This window comes from Haliaeetus leucocephalus, unplaced genomic scaffold (assembly GCF_000737465.1).
Source record: "Haliaeetus leucocephalus isolate CR32 unplaced genomic scaffold, Haliaeetus_leucocephalus-4.0 Scaffold395, whole genome shotgun sequence".
Lineage (NCBI taxonomy): Eukaryota > Metazoa > Chordata > Aves > Accipitriformes > Accipitridae > Haliaeetus > Haliaeetus leucocephalus.
Window position 1 is genome coordinate 257,673 of NW_010972831.1, and position 26,777 is coordinate 284,449.

A 26,777-nucleotide genomic window follows, 5' to 3' on the forward strand; every position below is an offset into this window, starting at 1 on the left:
CACTTTGCAGCATACAGAGGAGAAAATGATTAAAATCACATGCTCAGGGGGGAGCCCAGAACCTATTTCCACCAGCCTAGCCAGGCTGCCGTGGCAGTCCTGCCCGTCCGTCAGCTGAGGTGCCGCTCCATCAGAATCTCCTTGCTCGTGCTGCTTCTGCTATTCCGGCATCTATTCTTGTTTTGGCCACCCAGAAGTTCTAGCAAAATCACAAACCTAGAATCCATCCAAAGGGTATCTGGGGCAACACCCCCCAGCAATAGAGTCAATCAGCCACTGGAATAGAACCTGGCCCTTAAACAGTCTTGTTTATTACATTTCAGTACTGAAGAGTGCAATCCCAGTTAGGAGACAGAAGGATTGCTGAAGAGCAGAATACCTCTATTAAGAGGAACTTTTTTTTTTTTCTTGGTTTTTTTTATTTAGACTGACATATAGAAAACAGCCACCTCCTTCCCATCCTTCCTAAGAAAGCAAGCACATCTAGGGTGGAATGAGTTCAGCTGCTGAGAAAGCCTCCCCCCAAAGCATGTAAAATACATTTTTTTGTGTGAAAAACACAGCAGAGATTCCTCCCAAGCAGAAAATGCTCAAATGCTCCATTGCTCTGTTTCCATCCCTTCTTTCCCTGGAGAAAGGCAACAAGCCAGCCTCATATTAACAGCAGCATTCCAGCAATTAGCATACTTTGGGAAGCTCCGTTCTTACTAAAGCAAAGGTTAATTGCTCCACATTCATTTGCCAGACTTCAAGAGATGAGTTCTACAATATCAGGTTGGGGTTTTCATCTTTTTAATGCAATTTTTGCTTCTCTGGGAAAAAGTCCGAGTTAGAAAGTGCCAAAGGCAAATATTATCTAATTCTTCTAATGCAAAGCTAAAAGTCACTTTTCACAACTGCTAGAGAGTCAGAAAGGGTCTAAGAACAAAGTCATTGAAAAGCAAAAATGTCTTCAAGCTATAGTGGACTTTAATGAAGTTCAAGAAAACCACTAGCAGGAAACGACCAGAATGCAGATCGTCCAGGGGGTCAGTCTTACAGACCTGGAAGGAACCCCTGCAACCTTGTGCTCCATCCACTGAGCAATTACAGAAGACACATGTCCTCCCTCACTTGAAAAGCCTTTGGTGGATCCCATCTGCCTAGAAGTCATTCTTGACTAAAAAGATAATCTTTCAGAAAAGCATGGTCTAAGAGTAATAAAGACAAGTAAAACTGTACCAATCCATAGAGGACAAGAGCAAAGATTTACTCAGGGAATTTGAGGCAACTCAGGTTAACCCAGAATTATTGTTTATGTATTCAAACACCAAACATGATTAGCTGACATCTCCATTACTAAAAAAAGCCATCTGCCAAGCCAAGCACATATTACTGAACTGTAACAACAAATTATTTCTTCTTCTTGTCATTATCTGTTCTTTTCCTGGACCTCTACTACTGTATGCAAACAATTCCTGATGTTTCTGTAAGCTAAGCATTCCTGCTAGAGCCAGTGAGATGCTGAGCTCATTCCAGATTCTCTCTTTTGGAGCTGTTTATTACACTAACAAATCATGGGACAAATTTTATCTTACAATATCCGGGATGGATGAATTAGCAGGCAGGGAAGAAGGGCTTTTAAGGATGCACCTTCATTAAAAACAACTAACCAATCAAAACCACTCCCAAAACCCAAAAAAACAACTCAACAGAAGCCAAGTGAAGAGATGCTAACAGTTCGTATTGCATGGGTATGCTGAAATCTCAATCTGCATGGGCCCTGCTGAGGTAAGCGGAGTATTAAGCAGAAAGACCCTACCCCAGTGAGCTTACAGTCAGGAGAAGAGAAGGGTTAAACAATGAAGCACGGAGAACACTATTTCATTGCCTGGCTGGTTCATAAAGAACAGAGCCAAGTTTACTGTAGATTTTATATTTTGCAGTTTACCTTCTATGACTGCTGCTCCTAAAATGGGAAGTTCTCACCTGAGCACTCTCCCCGCTCCCTGTAACAGGTAAAGGAGAAAATGGGAGCAAAAAATCTAAACCAACCAAAGGAGGACAGATCCCCCAGGTTCATTTTTGCCCATGTGTGGCTGCTTTAACACGCCAACATGAAGCATCAGCGCATGCGTAAACAGAGAATGTCTCTGCCACCTTTCCCTGCCCACTCCTGCCCCTGGGACTAGCAGGGACAGCAGCAGCTTTGCTGACAGTAGGGATGGGGGGGGGGGAAGAAGCAGACTCTGGTGAAGTCAGGAAGCAGACAGACAAGAGGCAAACCCTTGAGCAGCTGTCAGCTCCTGCTGTGATACAGAATGCAATGCACATATTGGGGAAAATCTGAGAATATAGAACTGTCTCACCTGTACAGCTGGGTCTACAAGCCCACATGTTCACACTAGATTTAAGTGTCACATCCAGTGGGCACAAGCAGAACCCATCTTCAGGTTTTTTCCTCTGAAAATGAACAAACTTAAAATTGTTTTAAATTTCATTTAAATAAAATGAAAACTATTGGACAACCCAACAGTGTTTTGGCGTGCAAGTGCATTGCTAGCTTCAAAAGTGTATTTGTAATGCCAGAGATGCCTGACATTTGGACACAACAGATCCTGAAATCCTCAGAGAAGATTGTGCCACGTGAAGTTTTGACTCAGAAGACACGTGTGGTCTGTCACAGCCGCTCAGTGCTCTTCAACCACCTAGGGCTGCTCTAACATGGCCCAGCCACTCACGGTCCCCATGGGGCTGCAAAAAGCAAAGGAATGAACTCCATCAGCTTGAGCCACAGCCTGCCCAGGGTTGCTGCTATCGCCAGCAGAAAAACCTGCTCTCCAAGACAACAAAGGACATTTGAGACTGCCTCTGACACTTGCAGGCACACACTCCTCCTGATTCACATCAGCTGTGGAGCCAAGTTCTACCAAACCCCTATTATTAACGAGATGGCAAGTCTGTCTACACTTCCCTACTACCACTATTGGTATTGGAACCTGGTGCCCCCAAAAGGGAACACTACATAGCTAACTTTAAATGGGAGCCAGACTGCACAGGATGTGCAAAGACTAACCCTCTGCAACCTGTCACTGCTGTTAGTCAGAGTCACCTTTATCTTTTAGATCCAGGGATATTACTGAGGATACAGTCACAAAAGATCTGTACTCAAACGCTTAGCTCTTCCAATATCTGATATCATGGTATGTATCCTATACACTAAACTCTATTTTACCGAACTGCAAAACTAAACTCAGTTTTTCCATGTTTCGATGTTTTTTTCCTTCTAAACCTCTACTGAAAGCACTACTCCTTTGCTAGGACACAAATGGCAACAAGCTTGATGGCAAACTTCCAGTACGCCATTCTTAGTGCAACTGTGGCATTTTGGCTTAAAATCATCAGGTACTCTATTCTAGATAATGAAAACAACAACAGAATTCAGATATGGAGAAACCACCCATCAGTACAGTGATCTCTCCCAAAGTCCTGCCCTTTTATAAAAATAATTGCGAGTTCCTTTCTGTACAGGAAGGGAGTTAGTGTCATATCCAACATGTAAAAACTGAAGCACCAAAAGGGGAGTGACCAGCTAGGATTGATTCTTGCAAATACTTGCGGAGTATGTACAACTACATGCAACAAGACACTCTCGCAAATGCCTCAAAAGCCCCGATACACACCATTATGGGGAGTATCACTGGATTAGAAAATAATAATCAATGTTTTTTCTTCTATTTCCCTCTCATGTTTGAGTTGGTCTCTGACCTCATTCTACTGCTCAGGATTTGTCAAATACAAGAAACACTCCGGAATATATTCTCTTGCATCAATGTGAAAGAGAGAGAGACATGTCCAGAAGACACAGCGTCCCAAATAACAGTAAATGCAGAAATTCAATGCCTGCATGGTCCAGGCATCCCCTTCCAAGACCATGTTCTGTCCCACACCTCACCACCAACTCCGTCCTCCTTTTGTCTTGTCCTGAGCCTGACCAGGAACACTTAGGGAGAGGACAAACCCTTGTCCTTCGCCTTTCTCGGGGGACCCCGCAATTCAACTCACCAGCACACGATCTCCAAGCCGTAAGTCCTTCTCCCCTTTTTTCACAGACCCACTGTCCGAGAGGTTAGATCCAGACTCGTTGCCCGTCTTCATGGCGCTGTTCAGGACGCTCTCCCGCAGGGGGATGACACGAGTGGAGAGAGGTGGCGTGGCCGTCCCCGAGTGCAGTGACAAGTTCTGAGCCGTCAGGGAGTCCACGGAGGGGGCGTCGCTCCCCGAGCCCTCGGCCACCGGCTGCCGCGTCAGCTTGGAGGGTCGCGTAAAAATCCCCTGCAGCGGCTGGCATTCAAAGTAACGTACTCCACCGACAGAGCCGTCATTCTTACCCACCGGGTCATCCAGAACGACCCCTGCCCACTGGCCTGGAGCAAATTGCGTCTCCCCAAGATACTGGATCACACCTGGCTTCACTCCATTTACCCAGACACGTTCGCCCACCACAAAGTCTCCCAGGAAATCATCGCCCACCTCGGCAACCTTTGAACCTGACTTCTCGGTGCTGGCGGTGGAGGTGGTACCCTGCTTGTGTAAAGGTGAGCCTGTGAATCAAGGGAAAAGAGGTTTTGGTATGAGGAGAAATCCTAAAAGGCAGCCAAAACACCAGGAAAGGGCATTTACAAAAAGGAAACATCTGGGACAACAACTTAGGTTGCAGGTTTACACCAGGTGAAGGTTAAATCCTGAGCGACCCCATTACTTACACATCTTCCTTAGCAGGAAAGCAATCTGCACAGAAATCTCCATCTGCTGCTCAGTTTCTGCAGGTCTTGCACACAACATAAAGAACCGACCCCATGTCTTCATCCTCCTTTACAATGCCCACTTACCCCCAGTCCCGTCACAGCACCAAAGGTATTTTGCGTTGCAGCACTAGTGTGAATAAGCTCAAAAGGACAGGAGCAGTGGTAAGTGCTTAAGGATCAAAAGTGCTGCTTTGAAGAAAGATGCCAAAATCATCCTTTCATCCAAAAATTAAAAAAAAAATAAAAAAAAAAAAAGGAAAAGAAAATGAAAAAGAAAGAGAGGCACTGATGTTTTAGTACCTGGCACCATGAGAACTCCATGTGTTTGGATACAGGCAGTTAGTCCAAGCATTGAGAGTCCCACCAAGGGCACTAATAGCTCCTGTGGGACCATGCAGCTGCCTTTGCAAATTACTCAGTTTTTCCAGCTGCTGCTATGCCCTTTGCTGGAGCAGAACCCAGCAGTGAGCAGACACCTGGGGTACGTTCAATATAAACAGCATATCTATAAACAGGAAGCATCTACAAACCCCTGCATGCACAGCCTTCCCAGGGCTCAAACGCCGTGCACTGAACTCAATAAAACCTGCAATAAAGAACACCGTTATTCTGGCATCAGCCTGTCAAGCCAAAGCCAGACCTCCAGCAATGCTTCACTTCACTGGGAGAAGGAAAACTGGAAATTCACTGTCCTGCTCACACTCTCCAGCACACCCTTCACCGTCCAAACTCTCCGTAACACACAAGGAGGTCCTTAAATATGTGACTGGCATCTGAAGGGGAACAAAGACAACCCAAGCAAATAAGTTAGCAGTGACCCCACTCTTGCTGACCCCAGTGTCAAACTCTCCTATCACAAACTTTGGGCTTTCAGCCTAGGCCCTGGGGGACCGAAAGACAAGGACACATGGACTTCATTAAAACTCTCCAAAGGTTAAAGGGGAAGGTTAAGTAAAGCCCTAAAAGAAATCACACAAGAGATTGAGGAAATAAGCTGCAAAATAAGATCCAGACATTCATATACCATGGACCTTCAGTCATCCTCAGTTCTTGGTAGCACTGAGGTCCCAAGTGTGCTTCTCCCCCACAGCTAGTGTAGGGAGGGTGTGCATGAGACTTGGTCCCACACATCCTGTGCTCAATGAAAGCTAACTGGACTCTGCAGCCAAACTTTAAGCCGAAATTGCTGGGTGCCACCAACCAGAAAAGCCTAAAGCACAGGAAGAAATTTTTATTTGCTACCAGAGAAGGCTGACAGTAAGCTTAAGCAGCTGCAGAGACAAACCAAACTTGAGTGCTTATCTGAAACAAACTGTGAAACTTGTTCAGCCTCAGCCATCACTATGGCTCAGCCTGCACCATTTCTACAGCTCTTTCAGAAGTAATGGGCCTGACAGATCAGACTCAGCTCCTAGAAAGCCTGAAAAACATAAAAGCTCTCAAACCAAGATACTTCAAAGCTTTACTAAAGGTCTAATGTCAGGGGAAAGAAAAGAGCACCAGTGCTTCAGCACTAGCATAAATAACTTACAGTTTCTGCTAAACCAGCTGTGTTAAGGGGGACTAATATTGACACTGTGGTTCTCATTAGACTCCAGAGTCAACACTCTTGACAAATCTATGGCAAACTCTGCCAGTTTGTGGCTTCTGGAAGTCAGCAGTACCTCTGGCTGATCTGACCCAGGAGAGAGCAGCAGTTAAGGCATGATCATACAAACTCCTCTTACAAACAGAATCACCTCCAACCTGCTCACTAGGCTTGGTGGGCTGGAGCTGGAACAACTCTTGAGAAAATTAGCCAAATGGGGCATGTTCAAGAGGCCCTTCCCATGACTGGCACAGGAAGAGCAATAGCATAAATACTGTTCCCAACTGAAAAGGTTAGTGGCAATCAAGACTATAGTGCTCCTGGAAGAGCTCAGCCAGCTCCCTGGAAGAAACCTTCTCTTGGCCTTTGGACCCTGCTCTGAAAGTTTCCTCAATCTCACATGTTCTTCATTAACTTTTTTTTTTGGCAAATGTCTGACATTCAAGCTTGTGTTACTCTTAATCTTGTAAAAGACAGTATGTCAAAATGAGCTCCATTAGAGGGATGGCATTACATCCAAGAACCTGGTTCACCTTAAAAACTGAAACCCAAACACTATAAGGATGCTTAGAGCTTTTGATCTTTATGAAAGACTCTAAATAAAAAGAGGTAGGAAGGAAACAGGGCTCCATCCATGTGAACCATAAAAACAACCATAAGCAGAAAATAAGGCTACCATTTTCATTTCAGTGCTTAATAGCACAAGATAGTAAAGCAGCCAGATTAGGAACCAGCAAGTTAGATTTTAAAAAAAAATACTTACTCAGTTTAATAACCAGAGATGGCTACAGGGGTTTATCACCAACAACGTCCGAGATATGTATCTCTCTCCTTTCATGGGTATGAGAATAAAATTAAATTAGAAACACAACTTACATCCTGGTTTCATGCTCGGCAGAGTGCCGTAACACACAGCTCTCGTGCCTCTGACATGTTTGCGACACACAGATGCAACATGCCAAGCAGAACAGCCGAATTCAACTCTACTGTATGGGAACTATAAGCACAGAAATTTGGGGGGGGCTCTGCATCTGTATTCACAAAAGATCAAAGCTGTTTTTCTAGTCCTACTGGAGCCTGGGTTTCAGTACACTAGCAGTCTTTATTATGGCTGTTAGTTAATGATCAAGATATAGGTTACACTAGCTCTCACAAACACCTCTGCAACATGGCTGGGATAAGCAAACCTTTCAGCAGCAAAGCTCAAGCAAAGAAAGGCAGGAAGGCTGCCCAAGGCTGAACAAACAACGCAGCAGGATTTAAAACCACATCTAGACTCACCATATTTCACTGCAAGAGCAAACACCTTCAAAAACTTACTTGGACTGGGGCGGGGGACCGGGGGGAGAGAGAAGGGTTCATTGGACTCTTGGTGCAACATTGTGTTCCCCAAAAAGCCAATATTTTAGTGGGACTTTATACACCCTGTCTGTTTTAGGTGCCTGTTTGACAGGCAGGGCTGCCAAACGCCAGTAATTATAACATCTTAGTGAAACAATCTAATTACAGGCTCCCAGCAGAGCAGTATAGTCAGAAGCATTATTATTCTTTAGCATGAGATTAGTTATTAAAAAAATAGGACTTCAGTGAGGAACTGCCAGAAGGTTCATCATCTTCATTATGGCCATGTTATAGAAACTTGGTATTTTACATGACCTTCATTTACCCACATATAAAATAATAACTAAGCCACCAATTTTCCTATCATGCAGCTAACAGGCTTTTTGTGCACTAGGTTTTCAGAGAAGCCAAGAGTCACTATGATCAAGCTAAACTCATTCTTCTTGGCTTCAGGTCTGATGGACCCATTAACTAGATGGCCAGACAACATCCAGGGTAGTCTGAATAGACTAAGTTCTAATCCTTCCAGGTAGGTATCTCGTCACCAGCCCTTCAGAAGGCAAAAGGTAGTGATGAGCAACTTGTCTTCAATCCCATGAGTACCTTAGGATAGCCCAAAACAGACATCAGCTGACGGCACTGCTCTTCTGACATCTGGAGTTACCCGCTCTCCAAGCAGGTCTTAGAGCATAGGCAAAAGCAACCCAAAAGCCCAGGATTCCTGAGCTTTCTCCAGCCTACAGGCACCTAAAGAGCTGGTCTATGGCTGTATTGCTTGGATTTGCTGTTTCTGGAGAAGAAAAATCTTCTCGTTCTAGTCAGACTCCCCAGTTAAACACCAAGTTCCAAGAAACTCGCTAACAGCAAAGCAAGGGTACAGATCTCAGGTACAAAGTTGAGAACAGAGTTACACAAGATAAACAGACCCAACAAAATGTAGACTGAGTATTTTCTACTCCAGACATGCTGTTACCTGGTGATGCCGATCAAGAAGACACAGGAACTCTTTGAATGTCACTATTAGGCATCTAAGCAGCTCACCTGGAAGCCAGTGACGGGGAAAGCTCTTTCCTCCTTGGTCCAGGAGAATCCCCCTTTGCTGCTCTGTGCAACACAAACTTCGCTTGCTAGATGGGACTGCAACAGCAGCTCCTCCCTCCCTCCCTCTCGCTGGGACCAGGCTCCAAGACACAACAAGCAGTAAGCAGGATCTCTTCCACTTGGGCTTTCCAACTTTTACAACCCTATTGTGTTCATTAGCAGGCTCATTCTTTTTGGCTTAAATGGCCTTCCTGTAGGTTTCAGGGCTGAACAACAACTTATAAATCAAAGTCATACACAGCATCCGCTAAATGCACATCTTATCCAACTCTAAATCTCTGTTTTCCCTTTAGCTTTCATATAGCCCACACATTACACAATAACCACAGCAGACCTAGTGCTTGGGGCCCTTTTTGCAAACTCGTTGCATCAGTTTTAGGGGTCCACGGTGACAGGGTACCCCATGCTGACAGGGCACCGATACTTCAGAAGCCAAACAAATTCCTATCAGCCAAGAGCTGGAGAGGTTAAAGTTTTTAACTGAAGCTTCAGCCTGTTCACATGGCTCTTGTTACCATGCCAGTGAAAGCCATGTGTCCAAAATCCATGGAAGCACAAGGACTTCTGCAAACAGCGGATGGACTCTTCCAGCTCTTGGAAACATCTGCTGTGGGAAGGTGTGAAGAGACAGCTTCGTGCGGTACGGGAGCAAAAAACACCCCTTCGAGTAAGCTCTGAAAGCTGAAGCAGGAGGAACAGAGCACTTGGTCTGCAGCATCAGCAGGAATAACCTTCTTTGTCAGATCCCCAGTGAGATGCTCAGCCTCGTGATATGTTTAAGTGCCATCCACATCCAGCAAAACCATGCATCCCCTTGCTCCCTCCACGTCTTTCGACCTCCCACAGTACTTCAGTTGCTCATTTCTTAACACCAGGCAATTGAAACAAAAGGGAAAGGAAACTTGTTTCTAAAGGGGAGGGGGGAGAGGAAGAGAAAAATAGTTTGGCATGAGAAGTGGCGCATAATGAGTGTTGCCCATGTATTTCCTATTCCCTGCAGAACCCTTTTGTAATCTTACTGCTCCCGAGACACATGCCAGGCACCCCAACTGCCAAAGGAATCAGAAATGCAACAGCCTGTTGTGTTGCCATGGGAATAAGGAGACAGGCAGTTAATTGATAAAATGGAGGCATGTTAGATTTAAAAGGAAGGGGGGGCAGGGGGTGGGGGAGAGATGTACCAGAGTGTTATCTCATGCTGGAAAGGAAGGGAGAAGTGAGAAAACACATGATATTTACAAAAGAGCTTTAAAATGCCCCTAGGAGAGATCTTTTTCCTTCTCCATTTTAATTTTCAGAGGTTGTTACCCTCAGATTCCACCACATCACAAGCCTGACATGCAGCACAGAATTGCCTGTCCACTCCTGGGCTGCGTTCCCTCTCCATGGCAATCAATAAGCTTCTCATCCACTAGCCAGCAAGAAAAGCTGTACCAGCCCAACAGAAGTGTCACTGTCACAAAACCTGAAGACACTCCATCCCCATCTCGCTGGCCCATGCTATAGATGTCACTAACCTGTGAGAGGGCAGCATGCCTTGCAGCTCATGAGCATCTCTCAATGTGCAGCCTTGCAACCAAAATTACTAGTCAGAAAACTTTGGTACCAGCTCTGCTCCCACCAAGCCTGGGCAGGGCTTCAGGACAGTCCCATGACCATGGGACCATAAAGCCCAGTGGAAGCCAAGACAGATTTTGTCAGCTGGAAGATCCCACTGCTGGTCACAGGGGTGCCAGCTAAAAGGAATAATGTATGTTTTCACTGCCACAATGATTAGGTAAGAGCCTAAGAGGCATTAGAGCAGCCTGGCTCAATGCTCAGGTGATGATGTGGGGATGTGGTCTCAGCTGGGACGTCAGACACTGCCCCCGTTCAAGCTGCAGCCTGTACTCAGGGCACCAAACATCTGTGGTGGATGATTCCTTCCCATTCAACAGACCACCACCCTCCACTACAAGCTGGAGGTGTAGAATAGCAGTGCGTTGTCTTTACAACCAAGTACCTATCAGCTCCTGGCTCTGTGTTTTTTACCCATTGCTTTTACATCGCAACTACTGTAAGCCTCTCCGGGTCTGCAATGCCATTTCATCTCCAAGCATAACACTACAGAAATTCACTAACCAATGGAGAGCAGAGCTGATTAGAGCTTCCCCTACAGAGAAGGGAACGAAGAAGGACAGTCCAGAGCATCCGTTGTCAAAGACTCAAGCCTTTGTCCCTATCGACTACAGTAGCTGGTCTACCAGGCAAGAGCCAAGGAGGCACAGCCCGCTGCAGCTCTGGGAGCTGCCACCTGTGCAGGCAGGGAGACGGGGCTTCACTTGGCAGCCTCAGCAGCAGCAGCCACGCAGGCTGACGGGGTCTCCCACGGGAGAAGGGCTGGCTGCCTGCTGCCTTCGCAGCGCTCAGCGATGGTGAGGCCTCACCACATGTAATTTCTAGGTTCCCACACAGGGACTGGAGCTTCTCAAAGCGGCTTGGATTACATAAACATGACGTTGTTGGCAATCAAGTGAGAGCCAGCCCACTCTGCCATACCCAAATTCAAATTATCGAGCACAACAACGAAGCAGCTGTTTTCTGCAAGATTTATCACAGCCCTTTCAAACTGCAGGGTAAGGCAGAAATAGAGGGAAGAGGTGACTGCGAGAGAAAGCAATGCTTTTCAGGCAATAGCCAAATGCCTGGCAGCACACTGTGGGAGGAAGCTGCCCGAGGGATTTATGGCCGACTTGGAAACAACAACTGAAAGCTCTGCAAGTTCAAAGCTGAAAAGTTGGGGCTGTAATCTGGCACATAGACGAGCTCTGCATCTGGCACCCTGGAAATCTATTGCCCCTGCTGTCCCCCTGGAATAACAGCCATGGCATAGATATTAAGATCTGATACAACTTCAGCATCACTGGCTCTAGCTCCTTTGAAGAGAGGAGACATGCCTAGAAAGAAATCTGCGATGAGGAGGAAGGAAAAGAGGGCAATAAAAAAGTGAACGAGAATTATGAATGAGCAAGCAAAATCGAATGAGAACCACTGCAAAGTTGCTTTGTACCGAATGCAAGGAGATTCCCATTGAGGCAGATATTTGTCTTCACAAGGGCAGCTGGGAAGGGCACTGAACCTCAGACATACTGAACAAAGGCCTTCTTATAAAGGTCTCATTCAAGAGGCTGACTGGTACGAAATCTGCTCTGCCACAGGCAAGACGTGCATCCTTGGTGCCCGCTGGAGACAGGAGGGATAGAGGACCCTGGGGTTTACCAGCTATGCTATAGCAGATCCAGTGTAATTCTTAAAAAAAAAACAAAACCAAAAAACAAAAACCACACCAGCAAAGAAATGCATTTGCCATGTGTGAGGATTTTAAGTTTTTCAAATAAACAACGGTATTCAACAAAACATGCAGAGCAGATAGGTTTCAGCAGCACAGGGCACTAGGGAGGCAAGTGACTGGTAGAAAATGCACAAGGTTTCTTTCACCGAGGGATAATTAACTTGCAGCATACGGATGGATCTATTAATGTCAAGATTACAGTCTTAATTTTTACATAATTATTATTTTTAAAACTGTAAGTATATTCTTTCAACATTCATGTTTCAATACACTATTCAACATTTTCCAGTCTGAAAACAGGGTCCATCTATCACACCTCCAGCGCAGCACCCCAATTTCCCAGAAAATAATGAAAACAAAAATACCACAATTTTAAGGGTGTTTTAGGCTTGACAAAAAGAACAGAGCACACATGCTTTCCTCCCCAGCTTGTGCCACCCCCTGCCTCTAAAAGTAAGTCACAGACACATTTGAAAAACTAAGTTGATGCTAAAGTAACCCCTGGTGTATTTGAAGTAACCCTTGGTGTATTATGGAATAATACAGGCTTCATTCTTCCATAAATAAATAATAAAATCACTTCAACTAGAGAATATTCCACTTGGAAGCATTATTCACTTTATTCACCATAGCTTATTCTAACCAGAGGATATAGCTTTCTGTTTAAACAAGCCCTTAGCTGTAAAGATTCAATAAGTCCTGTCCCCCCAGCCCCATATCCAAACTGTTACCTTGCCCAGCCCATTGCAACTACTAAAAGACTTAAGGACAGAAAGGAGCATTAGAAAGCAGCCTGGGGTAGCCCAGTATGGTGGTAACCCATGAGACAGCCCCGAGAGCGAGAACACCAACTGGGGGAGATACACTTACAGGGATGGCTCCTACCCCGCACGGTGAGCTTCCTTCCAGCAGCCCAAGCGATGCACTGCGTAACACAACCTCCCCTCGAATCACCAGTACGCCCTCACATGCATCTCCAGCTCTCCGGTTGCATAGCTGAAGTCACACCATATGTTCAGCTTCTTTATAAACCTAGCACAAAGCTAACTTCTTAGAGTCTTTTCTTTTCAAAGAAGCATGGAAAAGCTTGGGAACGAGCTCAGTCTAAACCCGCCATGTCTGCAAACCCCAGCACATACATACGTGCACAGTTGTCCGCGGTTTCTTAGGCTGTGGGAATTTGTAAGGCACAAGCGCAGTTTCGGGGCTGCTGTTACGGAAGTGAAGACAGCTGCTCTCAGTGAGCTGATCCGATGACAAAAAGAAAGAAAAGGAGGCAGACACAGGTCTTTAATGAGACATTTATAAACGATTTCCCAGGCAAAGCACTGGCACTAGGACAGAGAGAGGAGCAGTCTCAGGACACCTTCTGAACTGGAGAAATTTATCTTGAGTACCAAACATTGTAAAGAGCAGCCAAGCAAAGCATAGTGCTTTCTCTCCACCAGAAAAGCAATCAATTCACAGCCTTTTTAAGTGCAGGATTTTTGCTCAGGCATCATTCCCACATAAAACGCACTCAGATGGACTCTGGTGCCATTCCTAACCAGCTACAGCACTAACTGAAAGTGATGAGCAGCCAAGCAGTACATTGCTCAAGCAGGTGCACACAGAAAGGCCATTGACTTATTCACTCAGAAATTATGGAAGTAGCTCACTACCAAAAAAATGTAGAAGATACCAAAAAATAGCCTGGCTTGGTCCATTCAAGAGAGTAATTATTACTTTATGATCAGACTGGAGCCAGACCAGGGGATCAGCAGCTCCAAGAACAACAGTCTGTACAAGGAATGTGATGCAGGAAAAGTTGCTGTGTGTGCATAACTCGGTATTTACTCACAGGACACAACCTGTGCAGTCATGCACAAGCAGACTGGCCGTACCTCTAACAACCCGGGGAAAGGAAGGTTAGATGACCAGGAGGGAGCCTAGTTTGACTCTGACTTTGGCATAGACTGCCTTTGGGCATAGTACTTACTCCAGCTATGTAACAAGCTTACAGCACTCAGATGATCTGGTTACTCTGTTCAAGTCAGGTCAGCTCTACTGTAGGACAGCATTTTGCCTGGTATGACAGCTGATGAGCCATGCCACTCATACCCATGCTCCTGCTGCACTATCAGCTCAGGACCAGCAGCACTTCAGAGGCCTACAGGCCTCCAGCTCAAGCTTAAAGCATGCTTTAATTCAAGCCAGGGGTGTATTTGAGCAGCTGGAAGTTACTAGCTCAGGCGAGTGATCTGATGGCACCTGGGAGGTCTTTCCCATGTGAAGGGCTAGACATGTAGCAATAGACCACATCAGTAAGATCTTCCCTACTCTTTCTCTCTTCACTGATACCAACTTCTTATTTCCACCTGCTGACCCTCAGAAACATTTCCTAGCTACAAGCACAAGCTTTTCTCTGAGTTTTGGATATTACTTTGCTCTGCTTCCCTCTGGCAGGAGTTGGGCTAATCTTCACAGCAACTGCTCTTTGCAAGAGCTCACAGCCTGCAGCCGTGAAAGGTACTTTCTCATGCCCTGTCTGCAGCTAGTCTTGAGGGGAAAAGTACAAAGATTTAACACCTGACATGTAATAACAAGGGAGGATGCTTGGTTAGCTCCTTATCAGCATGCTAGGAGAGGCTTATTTTCAGTGTAACCAGTTACCGTGGAAGACAGCAGAGAGTTAAGCCACTGTTAATTGAACCACTGGGATGGTATCAGCAGAAAGACATGCACCATGCTTGCTGTCTTGTACATAGGTTTTTTCCCTTCTCAGTAGAAACACAACAGCAATACACTTATATCATCCCTTTGAATCATCCATCCAACTTGCCTGAAAGAGGGACACTTTAGGGGCCATCTGTAACATCCCCAGGATCCCAGGGGAACTGTAGGAGAGGTAAAGACCAACATCTCTTAATTGCCAAAGAAACTTGTGCCCAACCCTAGGGCTGCACTCTGCTGAAACGCAGCTTTGATTCATTACTTCATCGGCCATTTATTTTTGCAGCCATACATCCATGTGCAGATTGCACAGACTATACATCTCCCATGAAAGTCACACAATAGACTGATTGTACACAGATCCACGCTATGCAGAATGCACAGTTTGTTGGGCTGTTTTTGTTTTGCCTAATCTAATAAAAAGGATATTTAAGAGCAGATTAACACTGAGTCATCTACTTTATTCCAAATATCTGGCTTAAACAGCTAAGTATCCAATTCAAAAGGCGATGAGCTGTACACGAACAGGCACTGTTTGCAGAAAATCCAAATCACCTATTTGCAGTGGATGTCTAATTTTTTTTTTATTTTTTTTTTTTGAGAAAAAAACATGACCATGATCCAGATCTGACCCTAAAAGATATCTGAGCTATGATATGAACATAGAAACTCACAGCAGGTATATCAAACCCAACAGCTATGTCTCGGCGACCACCAGCAATCATACATTACACCCTTCCAGGAGTGAAGGTGGGTGAAGTGAGAAGCGGTGGTGGCAGTGAAATCCATAATGTGAAGTGAGAGATCATGGACAAAGCTGTGGGAGCTGACTAGTTGAGCTGTACAAAAATCTCAGCACATGGTCCCACCAGCCACCCTGACTACTCTTGAGCACACAGTATACTCCCAAGCCCAGCATATCTTACTGGTTTGAAAGACTCGGATGTGAACTATCCCTCTCTCTTATGCCACTTCTTCAAAAGTTTATCAGACAATCAGTTTTGTGCTTTTATCCTCCAAACACACCTGGCCAGGACAACAGTCAATCAAGTGAGGATGATGTCCCCAAGCCCTTTTTAGGGATCAGGATTTTCTCAATACCATACCATCCTTATCTGGAATTTGTTGTTCAAAGTCTGCATCAAGCCCTTTAATTTCTGGCAGGTTTTTTTGAGCAAATACCTCCAAATATAATATTCTGCAATAAGCAATTCTGTGACATAAACAATACATAAGGCTCCTGTCATCTTCAGGGATGTGAATCCTAAAAAACTGTACAGGTTTAAGTCTGAAACAAGACAAGCATGCCCCAAGTGCGGGAGTGAGACACCCTATATGCTCAATAAGTGTGTGCCCTCAGCCAAATTAAAAATGCCCTAATGTTTACAGACACAGGACTTTAGTCAATGAAAAGGACTACGGGAAGCAGTGTCAGAGAGGGAAGCTGCTGCTCCTGGTGCCAGGACCGGGAGGGCAAAAGGCCAGAAAAACTTGCTGGCCAGGATAACTATTCCACTTTCACCTCTGACTCACAGGATGACATGCAGCAAGACCTAGTTCTCTTAAATTGTCTGGTGTGTAAAACACGGATAATACTGACCTACCTCACAGCCCCAGGCTTCACAGGTGGTGGTGAAGCATTTGGAGTGTCTAAACAGAGAGGTTTCATATGTGCATAGCAGGTTTATAATTACAGAAAGTGAGAATGACTTACAGCTTGCACTTGGTAGGAATTCATAAAGCAGCTTGGGAACACTCTTGTAGCAGCAGTTAACTCCTGCATAACACTGCCCTGCAAATTAGAGCACTAGTACGCTAGATCACACAAATTAATTCCTGAATTTTCAGTGCATGTTCAGTTTTTAAGAGGTACTCGTGGCAAAGTTCATCGCTGCATTCCTCCGCAACCATTTAAAATCTCCATGCACAAATATTTCCTTTCTCACAAAGAATTCTGTAGGGAAGACCATGCGAGTAAAGCGCTCTGCTGCATCCTCCGGGCCATCCATGACCCGGACACAGCACACAGGACACACATTTACTGTGCTGGAAACAGCATTGCCAAAACAGTCACATTTTGTAGTAGAGACCATCAACTGTGTTCTAAATGGAGTTGCTGAAGTCTCAGCCCAATTTTGACAACTTTTATTATTTTATAGTAAGCATTGTGATACATGCCATTTATCTTAGAGACCTCACTACCGCATAAAAAACAATTTCTCTCTTTTAAGGGGATATTACTTTCTAGCATCTGTATAAAAAAAAAGTAAATATCCTACTGAACCCAAAATAAATAGAGAAAAATATCTGTATTCTAAATATTTTAAGGCTTTTGTGGAGACCAATTCACCTATTTAACTGCTTGCAAGGAGGATGCTTACATGCAGGGTCAGTGCGCAACAGTCAGATCCAACCAATAGCCAATACTATGTAGCAACAGTCTGATGTCACTGTAATCCTGTGGAGTCTCATCCCAAATCCATCTATGCCAAAGGGAATCTCTCCTTTGATTTCAATGAATATTGGCTCAGGCTGCTAATGATTAATCTGCTTTTGCAGGATCAGATCAATTGTTCGAGGCAGAACACGTGAGAGCAGATTCTGCCCCAAAGCTGCACCCTTACTCTGATGGGTGTAACCACAAGCATTCTGATATTACTGCAGACTTACACCAGCCCAGCTGAATAGGATTTGGTTCATTATAGTCAAACCACCATAAGCTGAACATCTGTGGGAAGCAGATTTTCTTTCCCTGCTGTTCTGCAAGGAGCTACAGACAGAGCGAGCAGGAGGGCGTCTGACCTCCATATGCCTTCAGCGTGTGCTCGCATCTCATTCTATGAGTGCACTGAATATTAAGGATTAACTATATCAAATCCTTCTAAGAGCATCTAATGATTAAGACAATTAAAATCAGACTCCCAGTTGTCTCTAGATGTCACCTGTAAAGCTGATTAAATCAAGATTGATTCAATGCCCTTTTATATTGCTTAGAATGCATCAAACCACTTCTCCTTGGGAGATGAATGCTGCCAAAGGTCCTTTCCCTCTTCAAGAGGGGAACCACCACCTCCAACACCCCCGCCTAGAAACCTCAGTACAAAATGTATTTCAAACTGCAGGATGGCAGACAGAGTAGCTCATGAAAGGGACGTGTGAGCTGAATACAAGCCCTATGCAAATAGTCAAACGGTTGGTCCACAACCACGCCAGAAAACATTTGGCTTCTGGATACGCAGTGGGGATTAGAAGCAAATCTGCAGGGTCTCACAAGAACATCAGCATCCACAAGCAAGTGGATTTGTACAGTGATGTGACCTACATGCAGGGCACTTCAGTCACCCCACAGCAGCGATGAACAAACACGCTCAAGCTCTAACAATCACTCAGCAAAGCTGCTCCAGTGGTTGTCACAGCTCCTACGCCTCAGCTGCACTGACCGTCAGCCAGCATGGTTCCGCTCCCAGCCTCACTTCTTCACTTGAGCTGTACATCAATCCTAAATCAGCAAACCAGCAACTCTCATTTGCAGTTTTTTCCTGTACAGCCCTTGAAAACATACTCTTGTTTTCTTCCAGATATCTGATAACTTCTTGAACAGATGACTGTCTGTGTCTATGTGGATACTGTAGCTCTTACCGCTAATTGATAGATAATCTGCTGATACTGTAGCAGTCAGAGGCATTTGAGTAACACACACTCGTTGGCACCTTGTCCTCCCAGTTCCCCTAGGAACAGAACATGCCGTGTACACAGACCCGTTAAGATAAAGCAAGACCTAATCAAACTTCACAGACACCGATGATGCATTTCCAGCAACAATCACTAATCTGACTCAAGGAATATCCATTCCCACTTGCAGCATGGATTTAATTGAGGACAGCGCTCAGATGGCAGCTGACAATACCTATTGCTCCGTGAGGGCTGAAGCAAAACAGCAAAAACAAACGTTTGCTAGAAATAATAGCAGCCTCTGGCCCCACAATGTGGGGTCTTTTCTCTCAATTCGCCAATGCACAACACCCCAAGTTAATATTAATCAAGAGCCACAAAGCCTTTGAATAGACAAGAATTAGCTCCCTATGTCTGTGCCAGTCAATCAGCTGCTCAGGACACTACAACCCCATTTCTTTTGTTTCAGACAAAACAGTAGTTTAGTGTCTTTCATATTTATTTGGGAATGAGAATTAATAGATTGATACAAAACCAGGCAGCCTCAACACTCTTTCTTGCAGCTTTATAAAAAAAGCCTGTGTTAAGACACTGCCAAACCATCAATGATTACCTGAGAGTAACCTGCCCAAGCTCTCTCTTATTACCGAGGCATGAATTCCTCATCAAGGACACCCTCCCTCCCTCTGTTTTACTGAAAAATAATCCTGGAGGCAACAGAAATTACTTCTTCTTGCTATACATCCAGCCAATTTACTCCAACAAAATCCTGAGAAAATTGAGGGGTGAACAACTGATTTCCAAGTTAATTTACCAAGGTGTTGCTGTTAACCCTGTTGCAGGTAAATAAAAAGGAACAAAGATTTCCCACTGAGGAAGGTAAGAGCAAGGCACTAATCCTACAGAGGAGCAAAGGCAGTGGTGAGATTTAGACCCCTCCAGCAGAATTCATACAGGTATAGCTCATTAATGATGGGGCCTAGATGTACAAAGAGACTTATCCATATAGAATTGCTGAGTCTCTGAAACTAGAAGCAGTCCTCAGAAGATAACTGCATTTCTAGAAAACAAATCAGAAAATAAATTTAACTCCCTCCCAGGAGACTCAAACCCAAATTCAACCCTGATAAAAACATTATGCCACACAATTTTCAAAGGAAACCTCCTTTAATTGTGAAGAGGGACCTGGGATGTAACCCACGGAGTCCAGTCTGTCCAACCCTCTGTTGGCCTCTTCTTATTCTCGTATGCTAGGAGTGATTGATCACATTCAGGCTGGAGTGACAGCTCTGATCACGCATGCCCCCTAACACAAACTCAGTGACTGCACCCAGCAAACCCCGTCCCAGCTGCTGCCTGAACAACATGAAGCTCACCCCCTCAGCACAGCAGTAACTATCCCCCAGGACGTAACCAGCGTCAGCCGATTAGCAACCAGAAACCAAGCACAACTACCTACCCCAATAACTACCACAGCTCAGGCTTATAAAACCCTCATTACATCATATTTAGTTTAATTACCCTGTGGAGCCAGTCATCTAGTGCTCTTTAACAGCCCTGCGAGCACTCCAGTCTACTTTGCTTTTATTTTTAGTGAACAAAAGTGTCATACAGTGTTTGCAAAAGCAGACATTATGCCAGCAAATATTAATAGTTCTGTGCCCTTATTTTTCATCAAAAATAACGTACATACACTTATATGAAAATGAAAAGGCATTCCCAGGCTCCTGGCAATGCTGTATAGCTTAGCTATCAAAGTATAGTTTTTGGCAATAAAACTGGGCACCTGCTGAAAAACAGTTTTGATACTCGTAGCCATGCCTAAATATGATATTCAGGTCAGATACTTGCACCTGCCCATTCAGAAAGACAGGATCCATCCGTAAAATTCAAGATCTAGGCTGGATTCAGACTGGATGCATTTAAGTCTCAGAAAATATAACAGGTTCGGGCTTTTTTGCCTCCAGCGCTGAAGTCCCAGTGTTGCCCAGCTCCATCTGCAAATACAAATTTTCCTTTTTTTCCTTCCCCTTTTGCCAGAAGTCTTTAGTTAGAGAAGAGATTTAAGAACCATAAAAAGCACTGTAAATGAACGCCAGAGCCAGCTGACAGCAAAATGCAGTGTGAAAGGCAAGACTTTCTCCTCTAACCAAGTTACTCTGATGCTGCTCTGAGCAGACAAAAACCACTCTGAAATGTGAACATTTCCCTTCCCAGCGGCTTTCACCTGTTCCACCAGCTGGGAGGGCTGTGTGGACCCATTCATCATAGCTTCCATTCTCTCCATCTTGCAACTCCAGGCAAAAGCAGGCTTTTCCAGGAGGAGGGTGGGAGAGAAACCAAGACATATGAGCTTTGCAAGTAACAAGAAATCCAAACATTATATTGAGCCCTTTACCAGTGACCCACACCTTTTGCACAGAAACCTCTCTTGCTCATGGGGTTGAGAGCAGTAACTTTCTTTACTTGAAGCACGGGAAATAAGCCAACGCATTTGTGGGAAATCCTCTCCTGAGACAGCTAGAGATGAATATTCAGTCTGGTTTTAAGGAAAATAGTTACCACAAAGCAGCAGAACTTATTTTTTTCCATTGTTGCAGCTTTATGGGAGAGAAGGGAGGGGGATAGTCATCATGGTCACCACTCATCAAAGCTAATGTTTTCCAAGAATTCACCAGTCCCCCACTGACTTTCAGTGGAAGTGACCGTTTCAGCTCTCAAAAAAACCCAACCCCAAAACCAAAACCCAACAAACAAAAACACCAAACCCCACCCACAAGAAGCCAATGCATCTAACCCAGAATATCACCACAAAAAGCCCTTATACCTCATGGGTCTTTGCATCAGCTCAGGTAGGAGACACAATAACTCTCCACTCTAGGAAAGTTCAAAGAGGACACTCCAAGAGCTGGTAGGAAACAGGGGCTCTGAATAAGTTTTCAGGGAAAATAACTCTGATATTCTGAGCCAGCTTGACACACATGCTATGACTACATCATATTTGGTCTCTATAGAAACCTACAGCCATGAATTGTGAAATTACATATACAGGCACACACAGCATCTTACATCTGCATCGAGCCTCTGTCCTGTTACGTAAGATGTGAGCTGTCAAGATTACATGGAAATGTTTAACAGGGTACAACTCCACTGCCTGGGAAAGGAAGAGAGATGAGAGATGGATGAGACACACTTGACTTTCTACAAAAGAATATGAACAGAGCGCTGGGGAAAAGAGAAAGTAGAAATCAAAGCACCTTTGTGTATTCCAGACTAAGAATAAAGGAAAGTACATCTGCTTACACTTTTGCAGACAAGACTGATCAGCTTATGGGAAGGTAGGAGGAAGAAAGTGTGAAGCTTTTCAAAATTCATTTGTATCTAATGGCTCTCTGACAACTCTCAGGTACAACTGGAGAATGAGAACCTTCTTTTGACACCCAGTCTGGAAGATATAACCTCAATGTGGGGTCTTTCTGAGCCAGCCCCAGGCTACCAGAGCCAAGAGACAGCTCAGAGCCAACAGACTGTACATTGTTGCAGTTTAATTCTGTGCTTCATTAGATTATGGTTTTCTTCTGCAACTGTATTTTGAGCTTTTGAGATTTCTGTCTTCCCCCAAAGTAGCAAATTCATAGAGATCAATGTTGCAGCTCTGTATTTTGTAATCCAAACCACACTGGTTTTCTTCCATCAAGCTGCAGGGCTCAGGTGGTTCACCAAATGCCCAAGAAAATGGAGAAATCTCTTTTGGCATTTCTGGCAAGAGACAGGTAAGTGTGGAGGCAACACATGAGTTCAGAAAAATCCAGTGCACTCAGATCCCCCTGGAGTCAGGCAAACCCTGACAGTCTCCTAGGAAAGACTCTCATTGCACAGACACGGTTCACAGAGCTCACGGAAACATTCAAAGACAGCACAGAGCAGAGCTCATGGTTTCTGCAGGGCTTCTCTAATGCCTCACATGCAGCCTCCTTCATGCGAGTTTTTAAGACCTGATGTAAAGCTTGGTATCTTTAGAGGAGCTTTCCATCCCAGCAGACACCTGATACATCACATGAAAGCACTTTCCTGGACAGTGACAGAAGAGGAAAGAAAAGCAGAAAAAGCCCTTTGCAGTATTGACATTAAATACACAAAAGAAAATTGTTTTCAGCCTCTTCATCTCTCCCATTGTCCCTCTGTACATTAGAAAGGCTCCAACGCCATGACACTGGGGAAAGCACTCAGTACTGACTGCACACTAGCAGATCTAACAGCCCTCAGGCTGGCATATAGTTACCTCCTCTTGATAAAGTTGGGTTATCAGTACTGCTGTGAATTAACAGCAGTGATGCACTTAGAGGCCAGAGTTTGAGTGATGCAGGTTAGCAAGACAGAAGGGTGAGGATGGGGCAAAGCTCCATCACCCTCCAATGGCCCAGACCTGATTAATCCCAGGAAAGGTAATGAAATCCAATCTCCATGGCCATCTACCACCAGATCCTTTGGCTGCAGGCATCCTCAAAGTTTACGTCAGTGCCTGCTGTGGTTAGGATTTTAATGATGTGGACACTTGGCTCTGAAATAGAATTAAACCACTTTGACAGTAAAAAGAATATTTTCTCTTGGAGTTTTTCCTTGCCAAAGGCTGAATCTCACACTTGTCTGTGCTGCGGCTGGGCCCCACAGCCAGCACAGATGCTGCCACTCTCAGAAAGGGGCACATAGGCAAGTCAACAGGATTTTGGGATGCATGCTTTGCTCACCACTTCAGATTGGAAAGGAGAGGAGCAGGAGGCAGCGAGGGGCTGGCCAGGCCTTTGCAGGAAGAAGAGCAGGTACAGGCCACACATAGACACAGCAGTAGCTCTTGTGCAGGATACGGAGCAAGATGATGATGCTAGGGATGACGTCAAAGATGATGCTACAAGCCCTATCGCAGCTATCCACCTAGCACACACTGGGTAAACAGCCCCGTTGTGCTCTGTTCTCACCTTCCAGGTAGGAACAGCTCAGTGCTGTCATTGCTCCAGCAGCTTTGCAACTCCCGAAAGCCCCCTGCACCATCCTGAGAGGCAGAGGAGCAGCAGTGCAGCTCACAGCACAGTGATTGCACGGTACCAACCCACCATCCCAAGACTTCTCCCTATCTCCATACACACATTTTTCCAGGAACAAAACTCATTTTAGAACTTCTCAGGCAAAGGTAAAACTCAGTTTGGTGCAGATTCTGCCCACGCTCAGCTGGCTTTGCTACACATCTATCACAGTGACAGATGGTTATAGCTCAACAAGGCACAAAGAAGCTCCAGCAAACAAGTGCTGCATTCAGCCGAAAGGCTGCATCAGACCCCCGTGCTTACTATCAGTGCTGACTAACTCTTTCATACTGCAACACACGCACCGACTGTGTTTGCCGAGACGCCTCTGTGCAAAGCCTCCAAGGGGAAGACAGGCCTCGGATCCTCTCCCTCGTTTTGGGTTTTGATTTTTTTTTTATTTTTTTTTTTAAGTGATAAAAATCAACTGAAAATAACTCTACACTGCACTGCAATTATAAATCCAGCATGAAGCACCTTGAGAGATTCACAGCTGGTAGCTAAACAGTCACTTCAGTAGAGTCCTTCAAGTTCACTTCTCTGTGCTAGGAGAAACTAGGGGGAAATACAGAAACAGGTCTAGGGGATAACTTCAAAATAAACAGCCTAACCTATAAACCTTATACTAAGAATTTCCTTTATCAATTTGTGCTTCTCTCTAGCAAACAAATATAAAGCAGACTTCAGTATCTTTGATTTGGATACTAAATTAAGACTTTCTAATATCAAAACCCACTCAAACACAGAAAAGTGCAATTCAAATGTTTATCTGTACATCTAGGGCCAAGTCCTCAGGCAAAGAGCAGTGTTGCTCCATTCCCTACAATGCTGTATTACACCAAAGGATCTGGAACTCAGCCCATGATCTCATGCAGCGACGGGCCCCTCAAACGAGACCTTGCACATGTGCAAAAAGCCAAGTTAAAACTATGGCTTTTACAATACTGTTCAAGGAAAGAATTTACAGAGTGGGAGAGATGATACATACACCATCAATCACTGAAAGAAGAGAAAGCTCAGCTGAAGAAATCCATGAGCAAAGCAGAGCCCCTGATGTGTAACAATGGAGCAGAGCCAGGGTCTCTCAGCAGCAAGCAGGGTCTTTGCATGGAAGTCCTGTGCAGAGGTTGTGCCTGAAGCACCCTCTCAGTGGAGGGTGTTCATGGGACAATGACACATGCCCCAGCACAAGAGAAACTTCAGAGAGATGGGGGGTTTTGTTTGTTTTATTTAAATAACTGACACTTCTGCATTACTCTGACAAGAGATAGCGTTGTCTGGTGACCCTCATTTTTGCAGTATCATTATCACAGGCTAATTTGTCATAGTATGCTAAAGCAAATTTTGTCCAATATAATCCCCTATACTAAAAATGTTGTCTGACAGGTACAAGGCTTTGCTGCTTCTGCCAAACACTACGTATTTTTGGACTGGAACATACAGAAAGGTAGCCAGGCACGTGGGCAGTGGCCTGAATTATTATGGGACAAGAGATTGACAGACCTCAACAAGCAACATTCTCAAATGAAAGTGTAATATACTGAACATACAAGTGATTGATAGGATATAGATCATCCTGATGCTTTTCCCCAGAACCAAGAGGAAAGCCTTTGTTAAAAAAGTGAAACAAAAAACATTACATAAACTTGCACCTTGAATATTTGCTAAATTATATCTGTCATGATTTAACCCCAGCCAGCAATAAAATATCTAATAAAAAAAAAACCAAACAAAAAACAACCCAGCAGTCAAAGCAGCCAGAAAAATGAGTCCTAAGCAAAACACATCTCAAATGTTTTTGAAGTGTTAATTATACTGCATAACGGCAGTCTGTATAGCTTATGTATACACTGGCTATAGACCAACAGACAGTAAAGTGTGTGTACATATGTCTAGGTAAATCATTATTCAAATCCCAGTGCTTCAAATGATTCTGTTCAAACAAAGGCGCTAATTTGAGGTAATCAGCAGAGAACAAATCACCTTAAGTGCCTGGTTCCTACTCTTGCATTATCACAGGCAGAAGCAATGGCTATAGGACAGTGTTTAAGAAGGTCATGGGTGAGGTTCCTATCTGCCTAATTGTTACCAGCTCTTCAAATGTCAGTGTCTGTACAGGTATGCATACGCAAACAAGCAAGACAGGAGGCAGCACCTCTCTCCGTCAGCCCTAAACATAAAAGGATCCATCTGTCTCCCACCCACTCCACAACCTGCCTAGTTTATGCATTAGTTGGGAGGGAGAGGCCATTTACTCACCCCATTACACTTATATTGATTGTGAGCATGCAGCAAAACACGTACAGACAGGGAATTTTAGGTCTTACTGAACACTGGCACCACAAGGCCTTTGCCTTTAAGCCAGGTAATCACCTGGGTCAGCTCATGTCCCTGCCAAATCAAGTCCTTACCTTCTTTTGAACCAGTGGTGATGGCAGCTGCGGTGGTCCCTGATGCCCGTCCCACCGGGCTGGAGTGCTTCCCAGCCCTGCCAGGGATTTTAAGTCCACTTGGCTTCAGCATGTTTGCTGTCTCATGTATCTCAGGCTTGTATTGCAAATGTCTCAAAGAGCTGTCCTGGTATCACCATTCAGGCTTCTCGATGATGGACCTCTTCTTCCATTGTCACACACCTGGGAGAACAGAGCACAAAAAAATCAGACAGAGAGCACCAAACAGGCTGCCAGAAAGCAGTGCCCAGCTCCCTCCTCACAGCCCTAGGAGAGTCAGGATCTTTCATTTCTTCTCCTGTAAAACAAGGCTGATTATTTCCTTCATCTCCCATCTCAATGTTCTTTCCCCCAATCTCACAGTCTCACTTTAACCCTGGAGTCCTGGACCAAAGCTGAAACCTCCTAGAACCACCAAACAAGAACTTAAATTCAGTTTGGGATTTGAGCAACTGAAATTGTTGACTGGTTTTAAGTTCTAAAGTCTCAGTTCATGCATCAGCCAAGACCTGGTTCTGCTGTCAGAGCCCTTACCAAAGGCACACTACCAACCCTCAGCACTAGACCTTTGGTGCATGGCCCCCATTCTCACCAGACTTCAGGGCAGCATCTCCAAATTGACAGGAGGAGGAAGGAGGAGGCCAGTGTCTGAGATGGGGCTTGCGGCTCCTTTCCTTAAAGACAAATCCAAAACCTTGTTACAAAAAAAGGGCA

General features: G+C 44.8%; 1 protein-coding gene across 1 annotated transcript in view; it reads right to left on the reverse strand.

The window, feature by feature from the left end:
* CLIP2 (CAP-GLY domain containing linker protein 2) overlaps positions 1–26,136 on the reverse strand; it is a 61,116-nt gene extending 34,980 nt beyond the window's left edge. The window contains exons 1-2 of the mRNA XM_010573895.1: positions 26,025–26,136; positions 4,045–4,583 (exon numbers count right to left, since the gene is read on the reverse strand). Coding sequence (XP_010572197.1) covers positions 4,045–4,583; positions 26,025–26,136 — 651 coding nt within the window. The remainder of the gene's footprint in view (positions 1–4,044; positions 4,584–26,024) is intronic.
* Positions 26,137–26,777: the final 641 nt, after the last annotated feature.